The sequence below is a fragment of the Diceros bicornis genome, chromosome 1 (genome assembly GCF_020826845.1).
Source record: "Diceros bicornis minor isolate mBicDic1 chromosome 1, mDicBic1.mat.cur, whole genome shotgun sequence".
NCBI classification, from domain to species: domain Eukaryota; kingdom Metazoa; phylum Chordata; class Mammalia; order Perissodactyla; family Rhinocerotidae; genus Diceros; species Diceros bicornis.
In genome coordinates this window covers 20,361,675-20,380,914 of record NC_080740.1, presented here as the reverse complement: position 1 = coordinate 20,380,914, position 19,240 = coordinate 20,361,675, and the positions used below count along the sequence as shown (strand labels likewise).

General features: G+C 36.6%; 1 protein-coding gene across 12 annotated transcripts in view; it reads left to right on the top strand.

Moving 5' to 3' along the window:
• KIAA0825 (KIAA0825 ortholog) overlaps window positions 1-19,240 on the top strand; it is a 370,351-nt gene that overhangs the window by 117,959 nt on the left and 233,152 nt on the right. For 11 of the 12 annotated variants that reach the window (XM_058530923.1, XM_058531045.1, XM_058531081.1 and 8 more), the window contains 2 exons: window positions 1,789-1,971; window positions 12,116-12,226. In XM_058530923.1, coding sequence (XP_058386906.1) covers window positions 1,789-1,971; window positions 12,116-12,226 — 294 coding nt within the window. Of the gene's footprint in view, window positions 1-1,788; window positions 1,972-3,005; window positions 3,082-9,285; window positions 9,291-12,115; window positions 12,227-19,240 lie in introns of all 12 variants that reach the window. The other variant, XM_058531769.1, reaches the window with a different exon arrangement.

The following is a 19,240-nucleotide window of genomic DNA, read 5'->3' as shown; positions in this document are numbered from 1 at the left end:
TTTTTTTTTGGCAGTAGGAATCATTTCCTGATCACATCCTTGTAAAGCATGCTGCATTTGGAGGGCATTTAGGTCCTGCTACAGTGTTTCATAAATATGGTATTTTGTACAGGCTGTTTTGAATTACTGACCAGGCATTTTTTAAAACATTGAACTCTGAAGAATAGATGGAAAGTTCCTTTTGAGAGCAAAGACTACCTTCATTCTTTTCCTTATGTAGCTTAAATCACTTGTGACTATGAGGTGGTGAGTCATTATGAGATGTTTGTGAAATCAGATTTACTATTAGCTCATGAAATAAGTAGTATATTTAATTAATTAATTGTACTATAGAGACTTCTGGTTTTTATTTTCTGGGTGGTTACATAAAAATGCCATGCAAAGCTAGATTCCTTTCTTCTAGTTTTTACAAGTAAAATAAATAAATATTTTTATTTGAATGGTTAATCCTAAACCACTATTGTGGAAATCAGATTATGCATGTGTGTGTGTGTGTCTGCGTGTGTATATATATATATCTTGGATTTGTAATTGTTTAATTAGCAATTAGAGTAAATGGATGCAAACTACAATTAAAGCTTTCTAAAGGCAATTATTGATGCTTTTAGTATTCCCGTAACTGCCACTGTCATATAACCAAAACAATATATATGATTTATATATAATATGTGTTATCTATTATTAACATATGTATAACTTTATTATATAGATATATAAATTTGAGGCCAAAATGTCATTTTAAAAGATTCTCAAACTTGTTTTCTTGTCACTTAAAAATTTCCATCTTCTATTTCTTCAGCACTGAATTTAAAAGGAAAAAAAAGAAGAAAGTAACTGAAATCTATACAATTTAGTCATATACCAAAATAATCTTTAAATAGATCTTTGGGTCCTTATTAAAACTCAAGAAAGGTAGAAATAAAGAAATGAGTTTATGAAAAAGATAAATAATATAGCATATTTTCCACAAATTTATTTAATATTGGAAATGTCTGAAACTATAGGTGTCTCCATTTGTGCTTCTGGTGTCATTTTTCTCTTCTCCCAGTTGCTGGGAGCACATGTTACCCAACTTTGTGACTTTCTTTTGACAGCTTGTACTGGGATGAGGAAAATTGTTCTGCTATCAAATTTTTACCAATTTTGTTCTGCTATTGTCCATATATATGTGGACAATAGCAAATTTTCTTTCAATTTGGCTTCCCTATTGCTGAATGTAATTTCAGGGAAAGTCTCTTGAGCTTCTTAAACAGTACCCTGATAGTGCAAATCAACATATTTTTAAAATTTTATTTTTATTATTTTTGTGTGTGTGAGGAAGATCAGCCCTGAGCTAACATCTGCCAATCCTCCTCTTTTTGCTGAAGAAGACTGGTCCTGAGCTAACATCCATGCCCATCTTCCTCCACTTTATGTGGGACGCCGCCACAGCACGGCCTGACAAGCGGTGCACCAGTGCGCGCCCGGGATCCGAACCCAGGCCGCCAGCAGCGCAGCGTGCGCACTTAACCACTACAGCGTGGGGCCAGCCCCTCAACATGTTTTTTTGAAAAGCACTTCAGTATTATAAACCTCACCATTCCTAAAAATAATGGTATTCTGATCACCGAGGAACTCAAACACTGTGTTGATTCTTTCTCCCTTTGATCTCTGAAGATCTGCTATCTAACCAAATATTTCTATTCTTACCTATATATACTTATTACAAGAGATATGGATGATAGTGTATATACCAGGAAGAAAAACAGTTTTGTTTAATGTGATTTTTTTTCTTTTTCTTTCCAATAGACTTGATGTCACAACTATTTTAATATGCACTGAGAACATGTTATGGTCAGTTTGCACATCTGTACAGAAGCTTTTGAATCCTCATGAGTATATAGATAATAAAATTTTTAGAATTCATACCCATTGTAATAATCTGTTTACAACATTAGTTATTTTGACTTCACCATTAACTGAATTATACCAGTAAGTATCAAATATATTTTCTTTTTAGCTATTTTGATGTATAAAATAATGTGATTTAGCAAGGTTATTTTCATACTACTTACTGAATTTTGTGAAGTAGTATGTAGAAAATTTTTGAAGTGCATTTTTGATTTTGTGAATTGAGCTGTTGTACAAAACTACATTGACAGGGGTTTCTTCATTCTCAAAGCAATTTAGTCCTAATACTGTGTTATATGTCTGTTGATCAATCCTATTAAGTTGATAAGGCTCCAGTACAATCAGGATCATTTTGAACTTCACTATTTGAGTTGTTTAAATGATCAAATTATATTAATGGGTTGGTTATTTTACTCATAGCTTGATACTCTATGAAAAAGAAAGTCATATCTAATGGCTTTTTGCTCTTTTTAAAAATATTTTTTAGTTTTTAGTTTTATGTAAAATGATTTACTGTAATAAAAATTTTAAAAAACATAATTCTAAAATATTCCCCATTCTGAAAGAGACCTAATGGTTCCACACTGCCAGTTAATCTGCCATAGATTTGCAGTTTTAGTATTAGGCTCTAGTGTCTGAGCTGGTAATGGCAAGTGGGAATAGAAATAAGCAATTATGGTTTTAAAATGTTGAAATATTTTACTTAGCTAAATAAATATGATTGAGGGAAATTAAAAATTTTGAACTACTTTTCTGTTTATTTCATTCAAATTGGCAATATTGTAGAAGACATTGGAGTAGATCTTATAATAAAACATTAGTACAATTTTGTTTAAACCCACCTCCAAAATAGTCACTTTATCCTGAAAGAGTACATAGTTTCATGTTCTTAGTTTCTTGTATAGTAAAAAGTATACATATTTGTATTTCTTAAGATAAATTAGGTAAACTATTCCTTTCTGTAACATCCTGGTAAGGGCAGTATATAAATCTTGATTTTCAGTAAATTTTGAGGCTTTTGTGTTAGAAATTCTAAGTGTAATTAACAACTTTGATTTCAATTTTCCTATAATTTTCACCCACTCTTTGACTTTCAACAACCCCATTGTTTACAGATTATTTCTTCTGGCAACCCTACGGTTGAGAACTAATTTTAGAAATGGAAAATTCTTTGAGAAAGGGGAAGAAATAGTGAGATAAATTGCCATAAGTTTGGGATTATATATATAATGGTTCATAATCATAAAAAGCTCAGGGTCTGAAGCCCATAATAAATCCTAGTAAACTAAACTGATTTACCATAGATGGAAAAATTGCCATGCTCTTAGTTCAATGGGTCATTTCATCTAAGAGGAAGGCCCTGTGAAAATCAGGAACAAAGTTGACAAATTTCATGGATTGGTCATGGTGAGCAATATTGAATTTCATGGTTTGTCACAGATGAATAGAAAAATTTTAACCCCCAATGCATTTATAAAACAAATAAATTATTATAAAAGATTGCATATTTTGATGATAATAATGTAACATGCATTAATTATTGTTAACCTATGGCCTTTTGATACATTTTTTAACAACTATGCAAGGCTCAAATCTCTGTGATTTGTGCATTAGATATTGCACTGTAACCTCATTCAACAAATTTAAATTGCTAATTTCAACCAGGATTATGGAACATTCACACCAAGCACTGTCTCTGGTTTTTCTTAATATAAAACATAGATAGCTATATTGCTTTGAAACAGCATGAACAAAAGTCTAGATATACTTTCTTTTTAAACATTTCTCAGTTAATAAAAATTTTCACAAATTTTATCCATTCATATTGATTTAAATTTTATGATTGTTTTCCTAGAATGTAAATCTAACCTTGGAAATATATTTTATTTTGTATTGAAAAAGGAAATCTACAGGGCAGCTGTTGCTGCACCAACTGGGGAAAAAAATGTATGTGTGTTGCAAGAACCCTATTGACTTATTTAGCTTCTTTTCACAGCTGGGATATGAAGTTGTCATATTATTAGCATTTTAGAAAAAATTATATCTCTATCTCACATTTAAAAATTAAACTGTATGCTTTAAGGACTTGGTGAAAAGTAACAATCAGATGTCGATAGTATTGAATTTTTTATAAACTGTACCTGACATTTGTCACTCTATGTGATATGCCTTTTTTGAAGGTGACTGCCTTTCTTCCAAGTAGTTCTGACAGATACACTGAATGTATTTTCCTTTCTGAGCTTAGCGTAGGACCACTAAATCCCGGGGCAGGAATACATGATTTTAAAATCTTCAGGGAGAATGAACCTTTTTGCAAAAATGCATGTTCTTTTTTAACTCTCCTTTGTAGATTTCTGTTAGAATGTTGTAAAAGGAGCACTTTAGGTTTGTCCTCCAGGGAAAGAGACCTGCTGAAACATAAAATATTCACCATGTATTTTCCAAAATGCTTATCGCTTGTAGTTCTTTCATAAAGGCAGTTAAACTGCACATTCAGAAGCATGCTCAATGTACATGCACACACATACCCAGACAGTGGTTTCATATGTTGCATTTTGCTTGCATAGAATATTAGTTTCAGTTTGTATATAGCAAATTAAAAATTAATTCTTAGAATTTTAGGTAAATGCAGTTTAGTTTCAATTCAACAAATGTTGTTGCCTCCCTAGCCCCTATGATTAAGCCCAAGGATTAAGCACAAGGGATACAGCAGCGAGCAATATGAAATATCTGCCCTCAAGTAATTTAGAAAAGTATAATTTTTAATGTTAAAGTTAAATTATGTATATGTATGTGTGTATATAAATATATATATCTCTCCAAAATGTTTTGATGTGTCCTTTAAAAACTCCTAAAAGTGGAAACTTTTCAAAGTTGGCTGTCCCTAATGTTACAACATTTAATAACATGGAAGAATACATTTCAGTACAAGTGCCGACATACCAGGCAAAGGCTGGAGTCATCAGAAATAGGCTAGAATGTTGATCACTAAGCCAGGGAACAGCAGACCTATTTTGAGGTTCACTTGGTATCATTCATATGGCTTTGAATCCCTAAATTCTGAGGTATTTCAGTGCTGTGTCTATAGTTCAGTTTCAAACTAATACTAGGTGTTTTGATGTTATGGTCTTAGCCTGTTTATTTATTTATTTATTTTAAACTATTTCACTGTGCCTCACAAAACAGAAAATGTTGGACTAAAACTTTGTTTTTCATACCACAGGATTGCCTGGCACACTTTGGAAAAGAGGTAGTTCCTCAAAATGTTGTGCATAAAGTATGCTTATGTATAATGTTGAGCATATGGTCGTATGACCCAGCAATTTTACTCTTAGGTATATACCCAAAAGAAATGAAAACACATGTCCACACAAAGATTTGTAAGCAAATGTTTATAGCAGCATTTTTCATAATAGCACAAAGTAGAAAGAACCCAAATGTCCATCAACTGATGAATGCATAAACAAAATGTGGCATATCCATACAGTGGAATATTATTCAGTGATAAAAAGGAATAGAGGACTGATAGATGCTACAACCGAGATGAACCTCAAAAACATTATGCTAAGTGAAAAAAGCCAGATGTAAAAGTGCACATATTGTATGATTTCATTTATTAGAAATGTCCAGAATAGGCAAATTCATAGAGACGGAAAGTAGATTATTGGTTGCCAGGGGCTGAGAGGAAGGGAGATTGGGTAGTACCTGCTAATGGTGACAGGGTTTCTTTTGAGGCTAATAAAAATGTAAAATTAGTGGTGAAGGTTATACAACTCTGTGAATATAATAGAAACCATTTAGTTGTACACTTAAAATGGGTAAATTTTGTGGTATGTGAATTATGTATCTCAATAAAGCTATTAAAAAATGAATACAGGGGCTGGTCCCGTGGCTTAGCAGTTAAGTGCACGCACTCCGCTGCTGGTGGCCTAGGTTCAGATCCGGGTGCGCACCGACGCACCGCTTGTCTGGCCATGCTGAAGCTGCATCCCACATACAACAACTAGAAGGATGTGCAACTATGACATACAACTATCTACTGGGGCTTTGGGGAAAAAAAAAAAAAAGGAAGAGGATTGGCAATAGATGTTAGCTCAGAGCCAATCTTCCTCAGCAAAAAGAGGAGGATTAGCATGGATGTTAGCTCAGGGCTGATCTTCCTCACAAAAAAAGAAAAAAAAGACTTAAAAAAATGCATACAGGGCCAGCCCCGTGGCTTAGCGGTTAAGTGCGCGCGCTCCGCTACTGGCGGCCCGGGTTCGGATCCCGGGCGCGCACCAACGCACCACTTCTCTGGCCGTGCTGAGGCTGCGTCCCACATGCAGCAACTAGAAGAATGTGCAGCTATGACATACAACTATCTACTGGGGCTTTGGGGGAAAAAAAAGGAGGAGGATTGGCAATAGATGTTAGCTTAGAGCCGGCCTTCCTCAGCAAAAACGAGGAGAATTAGCACAGATGTTAGCTCAGGGCTGATCTTCCTCAAAAAAAAAAAAAAAAATGCATACAGACTGAATGGAAATAAAAGTAAATACTTTTTAATGTAAAAAAACAAAAAATTGTCTGGCAGTATGCAAAATGATCCAGAAGGTGAAGTTAGTTGTCTTAGCCATTTTGTTTAGATTAAATGACTCTCTTTGTTTCTTTCCCCCTAAACATTATTTTAAGGAGGAAATCTCTATTATAAAAACAAAAAAACAAACAGCTTTATGTGTGGTCCTAATAAGATAAAATCTTTAGGTGAAGGTGAAGGACTAGTCATTAAATTTGGAGAAGGCCTGTGCCTTGAATCTTTGACTAGCTGGGAGTTCCTGCTCTATACTTTGGGGTCAAGTCTCGTTCTATCTCTCCACCATATGTCCTGTTCTCAATCTGCCCCTTGGCTGTATACCACCCAAGACTGCTCTTCACATATGGCCTCCAAAATTCATCCTCCTTTCCACTAAGCAGATATGACAATACCTTCTATTCATTCCTTTTTTTTTTTTTTTAACCAGTATTTGCTACGTACCTACTAGAAGCCAGGCATTGTGCCGTCATTTTCTAACTTCAAATCATCTTTTTCTAACCTCAAAGAGTTATCTTCATCGTGAGAAACACAAGCAGGGGGCAGGAGAAATGTGGGGAGTCATATTTTACTCCAACTGTCTTACCTTGATTTCTCTCACTTGATGACATTTAGGCAACTACTCATAGTATAAGTATATATACTATACTATACAGTATACACTACTTATATACCAGGGGTAATGCTGGTTTATGAAAGCAAAGCAGTACTAAGAATTCTGTTTAAAATGGTAAAGTAGATTGAATTTGGTTATCTCTATATATTCGTGGTTAGTTGTCTGTGATTTTAGGGCCATCAGAAAGGCTCACATGTCCTCAGTTTTCTCAGGTATTCCACTGCTGTCTGAATAGTTCAGTTATAAACCAATTCTACTTTTCATGAGTTGTGGTCTTCTCTTGGTATTTTTGTTTATTGAGCCCCTCCAATGGCTTAGGCACTGTGGTAGGCAGGTGATACAAGATGTCTGACCTGACCCTTCTGCCCCCATGGAGCTCACTTCCTCGGGCTTCCTCGATTCCATCCTGGATGTTTATTCCATTAGCATCATATTATAAGATGCAGTTCTCCTGGGAGGGCAACCAAAAGCAGGATGGCACAAGAGAGGCATAAAACCCAGCTAACTCTTGTTAGTTTATCAATTGTTCTCACTTTTGATGTGCATTGGATTTATTTCATTCTAGCAGCAGCTGGCTACATAAGCCTAAGGAGTCGATCAGTTTTTTTAATGGAAAAAGGAAGGAGGACAACATAATTGTAGATCAGAGAACCAAAAGAGACTGAATCTGGGGTAGAGTGCTCAAGTGGTGTGGTATGATCAGCCCAGAGCCAGTATGATGTTCTGATAGGGAAGGGGCCTGGGTTAATTGATGTTGGAGGAAGGGCAAAGGCAAAGAATTTCCCCAATTCGTTTTTTCCCCCTGAAACAAAGCTATCTTTGCAGTCTGCTAACTTGGAAATGTGAAGAAATGTATTCTGCTTCAACCCATAGACAATTACTTATTTATTTATTTATTTTTAATTTCACTTTTTTAAAAAAATTTTTATTTATTTATTTTTTTCCCCCAAAGCCCCAGTAGATAGTTGTGTGTCATAGCTGCCCAACCTTCTAGTTGCTGTACGTGGGACGCGGCCTCAGCATGGCTGGAGAAGTGGTGCATCGGTGCGCTCCCGGGATCCGAACCCTGCCGCCAGCAGCAGAGTGCACGCACTTAACCGCTAAGCCACGGGGCCGGCCCGACAATTACTTATTTTTAAAGGAGTGTTTAAATTTGCTATATCAAAATTCTTTTGGGTCTTATGGAAAATATAATTCTGTGGCTCATACGATACTCTCCACTATGAATTATTTGGAGCATCCTCTTTTTCAACTGCATACCAAAACATCATTAGAAGTTCTCTAATAGCTAGCTCATCATTTCATTCCCCCATTGAGGCTTGTGGGCCAATTTTCACCCTGTTATGCTCTCCAGAATAATGAAACTAATTTGGGATCTTGCTGTGGAATTAAATGTTCATACAGATCCCAACCCCTCTGAGACCATAAACATCTGCCATAACATTTCTTATAGCCAAATAACCTTAGTATTACCAGTAGGACTGACACACCGTTAGTGGAGTAAAGGAGTTTAGGTACCGGCAGAAATGTTCTGGGAAGTATTGTATTGCCAGTGGTTTATAGTCTGAGAAATTTTGGCACCAAATAACCATTCCATTATTATTAGATCCTCCATTATTTTTTCTAATTGTGAGGATAAAACTGTAACTAGGCAACTGTTTAGACTATTAGGAATTCCATGTCAGTTTTGAGATAGTTGTAGACCTTCTTAAGTGTTTACAACTGTTGTTACCATACTGATAATCTCTTATGTATGTTGAGCCCTTATTAGGTACTTTGCAAATTCCTTTATATACATCATCTCAATCATTACATTGGCCCTGTGAGGTGATTATTATCCTCATTTTACAATGAGAAAACTGAAGCTAAATAAGTTGCCAAACAAGATTACACATCTAATAAAGAGCCCACCCAAGACACAGACCCAGGCTGTCTGGCTCCAGAGCTCCTGCACGTGCCCCTGCACTGGCTCTAAAAGAACTTCAGTGACTTTACCCTTGTGTATGGAACAGACAGCAAAAAGTAAACGTGAAAGGATGGGAGGAAGAGTTAAATCCTAAGAAGAAGCAAAGCAAAATAAGGGCATAGAGAGGGATGAGGTTGTGAGAAGGGGTATATTTTAGACATGGTGGTCAGGGAAGACTTAGTAGAGAAGGTTTTGAGGTAGAGCAATCTATGGAGCTAGCTGAACATGAGAGAGAGGGCATGCTAGGTAAGGTATTCATTCTTGGAGAAGTGAGGTGGCCCCAAGTAACTGGACAAATGGGGAAGTGTGCAAAGTGCTCAAAGAAGTAGTTGGAAAAGTAGGCAGAGGCTGTGATACCACAGCTTCTAGTCCCTCCTGCTCTCTCATCGAGCCCCCCTTCTCTTGTCCCATCCTATTTCCCTAGTCTGTCACTTCCTTTGAGACTGCCTTTCTTTCCAGACCCCTTGCTGCATCTCCTCTCACATTATACCAGCATCCCATTCTTCCTAGCTCCCTTCTATTGCATGTCTCTCCTCTGCACCCTCACTTTCTTGGCCTCTGTATCCAGACTCTGGAACACTGCTGGTGAAAATCACTCAGATGTCCTTTTGTACCCTTTGACAACCCCACTTTTCGTCCTTTCTCTGGGTTACTTCCTCTTCCATTATTCTCCACTCTGGCCAAAGCCTCCGCCTTGTCCCATCCCCCTATTTGTTAGCAGATGGCCTCGCCCTCGTACTTCTCTAAAAAAACCCAGACCATCATGAATGCACTTTAATTTCTTATCTCCATTCTTAATAATTATCTTGATCCCTACTCACCTCTACATCCATTGATTGGTGATTGATATATCTCTTTTCCCAGCCAAACCAAATCTTTTCACCTGGGCTCTTGATCACATTTACCTCTTATTCCATGGTCTTAGTCTTTTAAATATTCTTTCCATCTTCTGGTTCTTTCCCCCACGACTCTCTTGTATTAAAAAAATATTCCTTCTTTACTATTGTGTTTCCCTCCTAAAACATAATTTGCACTCATTGTCTCCATTTTCTCACCTACCATTCACTCAATGCACTGCAACCGCCCTCATCATGCTAAACAGACAACATGGGCCAGATCATCCATGCATTCCCAATCGCTGACTTAAATTTTTGTCCCTCCATTCACTTACCCTCTCTGCAGCTTTTGACACAATTGGCCATTTCTCTTCCCTTGGCTTCTCCAACATCCCTTTTTCCTGGCTCTTTGCCCAATTCCCTGATTATTCCTTCTTGATTTCATTTGACGGCTTCTTTTCACCTCACCCTATAAGTGCTGATGTGCTCCAGAGTTCTTTCCTTGACTGTCTTTTCATCTTGTACTCTTTCTTTGGGTGAATTCATCCATTCCCATGGCTCCACCATTATGCTAATAACTTCCATATCAATATCCTCAACCTAGATGTCTGTTGTATATGCTACATCAGTAAATCCAAATTCCTGTTGGATGTCTCTCTTTGGCTGGACTTCAAATGTCTGCAGCTCCCTCAACATATCTAAAACTAAGTAAAATACCTGTGAGTCATCCCAGTCTCCTCCTTTTCCCTTAACTCTTCTCCCTTCTACCTTCCCTCTCATGCCATTTCCAGCTCCATGTCTTCGGGGATGAAGATTGTTATTTCTATTAATTTAATATTTTTTTTATATTTGTCTCCTACTTACTATCTTCTCTACTCCTTACCTTAGGACTTTGTCCTCTTCTGCCTGGTCTACTACAATATCATCATTATTTCCCTTCCTCAGGAAGGAAGCCTTCTCTCCAGTCTACCCTCCTCACTAGTGCTCAAGTGATTTTTCTAAAATTGCTGCTATCACTCCCATGCTATAAACTCTTCGGTGATTCCTCATAGCTGGTACAAAGTCCAGACTCCTTAGAAAAGCATATCCTGGTAACCTGACCTAGCTTCTGCCTACCTCTCTAATTCATACATTGGATACATGGAATGGAAATATGACAGCCTGATTTTGAAGCCTATTTAAGGAATATTCTATTCTAAAATTTAGTGAGGAAAAAATGACTTTCAAAGAGGAGATGATATAGTAAAAGTCTAAAAAACATCAAAGTATATTTAATTAGAAGGTATTCTACTTGGCAAGACAAACAGGGGAGAGACTGGTCAAATTCAGAGAATGTGAAGGTAGAAGAAGTAGGATGTGGAATGAAAAGACAGAGATGGGTTTTCAAAATGGAATTCTTTTCTACATATTATTTAAAGACTATTGCTATATGCTATTGCCCCTCTACTATATATAAGAGAGATAGTACCACTTTAAACAATTCCTTTTCTAAAATGTTCCTAGTCATTTCTCTTAACTCCATGTAGGCAAATATAGTCTCCTGTTATTATAAAATTTTTATTAGCGAAGCCATCGACTAAAGATTTTGTGTAGCAAATCCTTTCTTATTACCTCAAGATTTATTGTTGAATTTGGGCCAACCTAGAAAAATGTTACAGTCACTTTTCCAAAGATAGTTGTAGACCAGATATTCTGGCCAAATTGTTCTAATTTTGAAATCATAGTCATATATTTTATAGTTAGATTCTTCTTTACAGGTCCCTTGTAGGCCCTTAGGAGCATACAAAATTAATTATAAATTCTCATTAATTGTTTACTGTTTGTAAATCACTTTGAATAGTAAAAAGAGGTACCTTTATGTTAAACATTTTTACATTAATGAAGCAAATATGACAAAATATTGACATTTATTGGATCCAGGTTGAGGAGGAAGACATAAGTGTTATTCATTGTGCTATTCTTTATACATTTATTTTTGATGAATTTTATGGAAGTTTTTTTTTTAACTAATAATGATATTGTCATACCTTCCCAAGTGTAAGGATTATTATATAGAGGCCTCTGAACCAGCTATTAACATAAATCTCAAATGGATCAAGTGGATGCATTGTCCCTTCTAGCACAATACCATTTTGTGTTAAATCATTAACTTCAAATACTTACTAAAAATAAAAAGTTTTGATAGTTTTCATAGTGGATGTTTCCTGTATATTCTGAAATAATTATTTTTATTTCCCTAGGACTTTTCAGCATGGCATGGATGATTCTGCTTCAGATTCCTTAAAACCATTTTTCAAGCAACCATTACATTGGTTTTCTTGCATATCACATTTCTACCCTTCTTTACTCAGGTGAGAGCCTCTAAATGCTATACTATCTATGATTCTATGATTCCTTTAAAGTTTAATAGAAACTTTTATCCATGGAGATAAATGCATCTTACAAAAAGAACTTACAACTTTTTACAATATGTAGATAAGTAAAGTGTATTATTTCTCTTTTTTTTAGTTCAAGAATCCAAGATACAGGCCTCATAATCATTCTACTAACATAGCTTTACTGATGTAATGGAAAAATGTGAATTTTTGGAATTTAGCTCTATTTTAGCTAATTGCCTGTTTTAAAATTCATCCTTCTTGATCTATGACTGGGGATTTGATAGCTCTCCAACTAATTATCAAAAAAAGACAACAAAACTGGATAATTCATGTAACTAACTCAGAGCCGTAGGTAAAAGTTGAGAGAGGAATAACTTTTAAAATTATGAATAGGGTCTTTCACTTTCATTATTTAATTTACTGCATTTAAATATAAGAAAAATCATTTAAACCATGCAATGTACTTCCAGAGTAATCTGATGACATTTTGTGGCATTATGTGGAATGTCAGTTTGATTCTTTGCTGAATATATCATTAGACAGTACCTTTCTTTGGTATCTGTGAATAAATGTAGCATATATAGCTGAAGGAGATATTGTTAATCCCTATACATTCTTGATTTATCTTGGAAATACACTATCAGTGATTTTACCATCTAAATTGACTGACTGTTTCTCTCTCTTAAGGAACAAGAGTCCTACCCATAAATAGAGGATGTGAAAACCTCATACACAGAGTATCTATAGACACAACAAACGTACAGTTTACCTTTTATGTGCCTATTCCCATATAGTTAATGGGGAATCCAAAATCAATGAGTCCTAGACTCTACCTTCAAGGACGTTAGTGTATTGTTGTTACTTCACTTACATATAAAACTTTTTCAGTATCTCTGATTAATTCCTTATGATTGATTCTTAGAAATGGAATACCTTTTAATACCCCGTCATTGCAATGCCCTGTAGCTTGCGTGTAAATATACTCTTATGTCATTGAGAATTAGCCAGCCTACTCTTTAATACTCATTATTGCAAAAATAACAAATTAAACAACTGGATCTTTTACAGTGTGAGTTAAGCTAACAACCTGTGTCATTCTGATGAGTTCCCAAACTTCTAAACATATTTATTTTTCATGTTAGTATCACATTTGCTTTAATCTATTTGTATTTCCTGCTTTTATCTTAATCTATAACCATTGGAGTTATCATCCCCCTCTAGGGGTCGCTCTATAAGACTTCCACCTCCAGCCTTGCTCCATTCGGCCCTGCTAGAGGCCTGGGAAGTCAGCGTGGTTATCTTTCAAATAGCGACTTCTATTTAACTTCTTTCTCTTTACTATACCTAAAGCGAGCGTACACGTAATAAGACTTTTCTTTCTTTCTTTTTTTTTTTTTGTGAGGAAGACCAGCCCTGAGCTAACATCCAATGCCAATCCTCCTCTTTTTGCTGAGGAAGATTGTCCCTGGGCTGACATCCATGCCCATCTTCCTCCACTTTATATGAGACGCTGCCACAGCATGGCTTGACAGTGCGACGGTGCGCGTCTGGGATCCGAACCTGCGAACCCCGGGCCGCCTCAGCAGAGTGCACACACTTAACCGCTGTGCCACAGGGCTGGCCCCACGACTTTTCTTTCTTTATGCTTCTGTGTAGCAACCAGTCTCCACAATTATCCTAACGCAAAGATGAGAACATGGGGGTGACTACTCAGCCCTGAGTGGAAATACAGCTTGATAGGAGCTTTCTGGAGGGCAGTTTAGTACGCCATATCAAAAACCTTAAAAATATTTGTGCCCCTTTATCCAGCAATTCCATTTCTAAGAGTTAATCATAAGGAATTAATCAGAGCTGTTGACAAAGTTTTATATGTAAGGCTATTCACTGAAGCATAATTTGTAAAAGAAAAAAAATGGAAATGAACATCTCACAGAAATTAGATCAGTTATGGGATAGCCCTACGATAGACTACTGTGGAGTCATTAAAAGGGCTGATTTTGGAAAATATTAAATGATAAATAATTGTGATTTATAGTTAAGGGGAAACTGGAAGTTAGTAAGTATGACATTATCAAAGCCGGCCCAGTTTTTAGAGTGATAACTGTATATCACACATGCCAAGTGCCTCTTTTAAACCTCACGCTAGTCTGTGAGGTAAGTACTCGTGTGCTTCTTTCATGGAGAGTAAAGTGCTGTGTACGTAGCAGCTTTCCAAAGGGAACAAAGCTGGGAGGCACACTCTGAACCTAGGCTTGTCTGCTTCCACAGCTCAGGCTCCTGACAACACCACCTTCGCCTTTCAGTGAGAAGGTAGTTCCGAGGGATGTTAACAGGTGCGCATGAAAAATCTCAGATTGTCAGTTATTCACTCTGTAAAGTCTCCTTTTATGGTTCAATTTTGCCAGGGCTCTGATATAGGGTATAGGGTTTATAGGTATAGGGGCTCTGATATCGGGTATAGGGTTTATCTCCAAGGGAGGGATCTAATATACAAATTCTCCCAAATTGCTGGATGTGAGAGCCGCTGTTTCCCAGGAGATGAACAGTTATTGGAAGGGGGGAGACAACTGAGAAGTGTTGAACTATGCTCTACTACTATACATATGGCATTAAAAACGTATGCATAGAAAAACAAATGTTGAAAGGATATATACTAGGGAGTTTATAGTTTTCATCTTTGTATGTTGGATTACAATTTTAATTTTTATTTGTATTGTTTTCTATATTTTTCAAATTTCCTATCATTAGAACAATTTAATTTTATTAAGATAAAATTTTTTTAAAAGTGAAAAAAAACTCATTTTTTTATTGCTCTTTGGTTTACATGGCTTACCCTATAACCTCTGTGCAGATGATTTCTAGCTCTGCATCTGTAGCTCTGAGCACTTACCTTTACTCCAACATTGCATGTCTAGCTGCCCGTATTTCTTGAATGACCCGCTGTATTACTGGAAACCCAATATGATGTCCTCAACTGAGCCTTCTGTCCACTCCTCCCTTGTCCTCCATGCATGGTGTCTTTTCCATCAGGAGTGTCATAACTCTTAAGCACTTCTAAGGGAGAATCCTGATCATGGTTTCCATACTGAGCTGCTTCTTTGCCTATTCCTAGTATATTATCATGTGTAGTTGATGTGTCCTGCACAGATCTCTTAGAACCACTCTTTCTCTCCAGCCCATTACAACAACCTTAGTCCATTTTACTGTTATTCAACATGCTTACATACTGTTTTCAGTAGATCATTCTCCTGCTCAAGAAGCTTTAGTAGCTTCTGCTTCACCCAGGCTGTCTAGCTTGTTTCCTGGAGCACCCAACAGTTTTCGCTGCTCCAGTTGTCAGTCTCTTCTCTTGTCTTTAAGGCACAGTTATTCCCTACTTTTAACTTTTATTTATTGCTTATTCTCAGATGCAAGCCTTTATTTATGTAGCTTTCTCTCCTGGAGTACATTTGGTTCTCTCCTTTGCCTGTCTAAATTCTACATGCAAAGTACAGTATGAGCTCCCCTGCACTGAGTGCAATACTTTCTTTTCTTTCTCTCTTTTTTTTTTTTTTTTGCAGGGGAAGATTCACCCTAAGCTAACATCTGTTGCCCATCTTCGCCCTTTTTTTAATTCCTTTCCTCCCCTAAAGCCCCAGTACATAGTTGTGTATAGTTGTAAGTTCTTCTGGTTCTTCTGTGTGAGCCACTGCACAGCGTGGCTACTGACAGATGAGTGGTGTGGTTCCACGCCCGGGAACTGAATCTGGGCCACTGAAGTGGAGCTCGCCGAACTTTAACTGCTAGGCCATCGGGGCTGGCTCATGAGTACAATATTTCTGACAATTATTCTCTAACAGGTCCATGTAATCTACTTAGAAAGACATGATCCATGTGATTTATGATCCAACATGGTCAGAGCAGTGGTATAGTCAGAGGAACCCAGGGTGGCAATAAAAGTAATTTCAAAATAACTCAAGTTATTGATTTGCATTTGTCAAACGTTGCAATGGGAATTCCTAAACAACCATCATGTGACCTTAAAAATATCCACCTTTCCATCCATTTCCCTCACATATATTAGTTGTTTCTGTGTGTTTTTCACCCCCAAATTATCCTTCAAAACTTCATTCTTCACCTTAGCAACTAAAATGAACTGTTCAGGGAAATACATGGGTTGGATGATGACAAACTAAAAATTATTAGGCTTTTCTTTTTGGAAAAGGTGAGGCTGAGAGGAGAGATGACTGAAATATTTAGTATTGTGAAGGATCTTAGTAACTTATTCACCTATTTGCTTATTTATTTACACCTGTGCATTGTTTCAGTAGGGATTTAAGTCAGCTTTTAATAATACTAAATATATTAAGATAATGACTTAAAAGTAGATAAGAAGAAATAGCAAGGAGGAAGGCATGAAACTAAGACTTAAAATAAGAGTTACAAATGCATAAACAGTTTTATGGACCATAAATTTGTCTATAGGATTACTAGAGAAAGCCTATGAAGTATATAAGTTGGTAAAAATAGAATTTTTCATGTTCCTTACAACCCCTGGAATAGAGTTTAGAAGAGTTTGCTTTAGGGAAAATAAATGTATTTTCAAAGCAGTAAGTAAAATGTACTGTATTCATTATCCCTAGCAGTGGTATAGGCTAACAATGTGAGTTGATTTAGAAAGGGTAATCAGTTTCATACTAGATTAAACTACGGCATATGGAGAATATATTAATCTCAAGGATAATACCATGACACCATACTGTGTTTTCATATAGATGTTCAAAAAAGAATACTATCTTAGTCAATTATACCCGTTGCATTATAATGCTTTTTATTATTTTCCAAACTTTCATCTTCTTGTGATTCTTTAAATATTTCCAAATATTTTTCAGGTCTTCCTTAGCTAGGTAGGTCATTACTGCACACTGAATCCAAGTAGCGTAATCAGTGTGAGTAAACAGCCCATTCGTTTTACACTGCTCATTTTCTTTTATGATGACAACATGATGTTTTGATTTGTGGCCAGTCCATTCTGAACTGTAGATATTCTTTCTACTACGTTTTTGTTTCTATTATGGTTTTACTCAGTATAATCCTGTTTTGTATTTGTGTACTTTTTTTCCCTCCCTAAATATATTAAGCTAACTTTGGCTTCATTATATTATATGCTATGAGGGTCTTTCCTTTTATCCAGTTTGCCAAGATGTGTTGGTTCAATCTTTCAGTAAATGTATTTAAGTGTTTTTCTCCAAGTAAGCCGTGCACTAGTTGTTAATGGTGAGGGAAGAGGTAGGTCATGAAGTTTCCCTGTCTCCTTTGCAGGTTCATCTACTTTGACCTGGCCATTAAATATTAAACTTCTTTAGTGTTCTATCATAGAACCTTTTCCAGGGAAAGTCATACATGCCTATGGCTTCATGTACTCCTTATATGCTCCCAAACGTGTATCTCTAATTTTAACCCCTTCTAGGACTACAGACCTATATATCCATGGGTGCCAACCATACATGAATGCCTTCTTGAGGTTTATACCTGGCAAACACAAAGATACCTCAAACTCAACATGACTGAAATTGAACTTAGGATATTTCCCTCCGATCTGATCCTCTTCTATTTTTCCCTATTTTGGCTAATGGTACCTGCATGCACTCGTACAAGCTGGAGACCTAGGGGGCAACCTGAATACCTCCCTTTTTCTCTCCTTCTAGATCCAATCCATTACCAAGTCTCAATAATTTTAACCCCTAATATCTGCTATCCATAGCACCACCTTCGCCTTAGTCCAAACCATCATCTCTCCCCTAACTGCAATAATCTCTTAGTTTTCTTTCTATATATATGTTGACTCCCATTTCCAATATTCTCCAGACTATAGCCAGAGGTTTCTCAAACTCAAATCTATTTTCAAAACTAAATTTTGTCATTTCACACTTATGGCTTAAAAACGTTCCATGAATTCCCATTTGTCCTTAAATATACACACAAAACATTAGCATGGCCTATAAGACATATAGATGTGGCTTACCTACCTTTGCAACACCTTCTGATGCTACACTACCCTGAGATTCTGCTCTCCACACATTAGCCTTTTTACATTTCCTTGCCATGCCATGCTCCTTTCTCCCACAGGATTTTTGCACTTCTTTTCCTTTTCCCTAAAGTATCTTCTTCCTTTTTCACCTAGTTAATGCCAGCTTATCTTCATGTCTCAGCTCCAATGGGACTTCTGTAGGGAGGCCTTTCATCAACCCCAAAGACTAGTTCACTTCCTCGTACTATGTCTTCTAATAGCATCTTTGCTTTTCCTTCGTTGAGTTCTCATACTTGTAATTTTATCTTTATTTGTATGATCATTTAAACTCTGTGTGTATTCTCCACTAAATTATGTAAAAATAGTGACTGCTTTTTACTTGCTGTTGTCTCTCCTTGGCCTAGCACATAGAAATCAAACAACAAACATTAGTTGAATGAATGTGTGAATGAAGGAATAAATGAGTTATTGTAGTATCGGTTCAGATTTTGCCAGATGAAATGGTACATTTAGCTCTTTTCAAACATTTGATCTGAGTGGTAAAGCTCAGGCGTGGGAAGCACGGTCTTATTGAGAAGGTGGCTTGGGAGTATCCTTAGGAAAGAACGTCTGGGGAGGAGGACACAAAAGAGCTTTGGTCTCCCAGCTGCTGCTGACAGGCTCTTCCACAGGACTGAGGAAAAGAGCTTAGAGAGCTCATACTCTGATGAGGTGCCAAGCTTTGACATGGAGCCAACAGCCAGGGGAGAAGTAATGAGAGCTTTTTAACACCAAAGCTCTTAAGTGGCTGTTTCAGGGTGTGGATGGACAAGCAGCTGGATCTTTAAAAAGATTTTCAGAGAGAAAGTCACTCGTCTGTGGAGCAGTTATTAAAAGAAGTGAAAATGTCAGATGAACTAGATACTTGATATACCTGGATATCTATTCATATCTTTCCTTTTGTGTTATGGTTTAAAGGTATTATATACATAAAAATA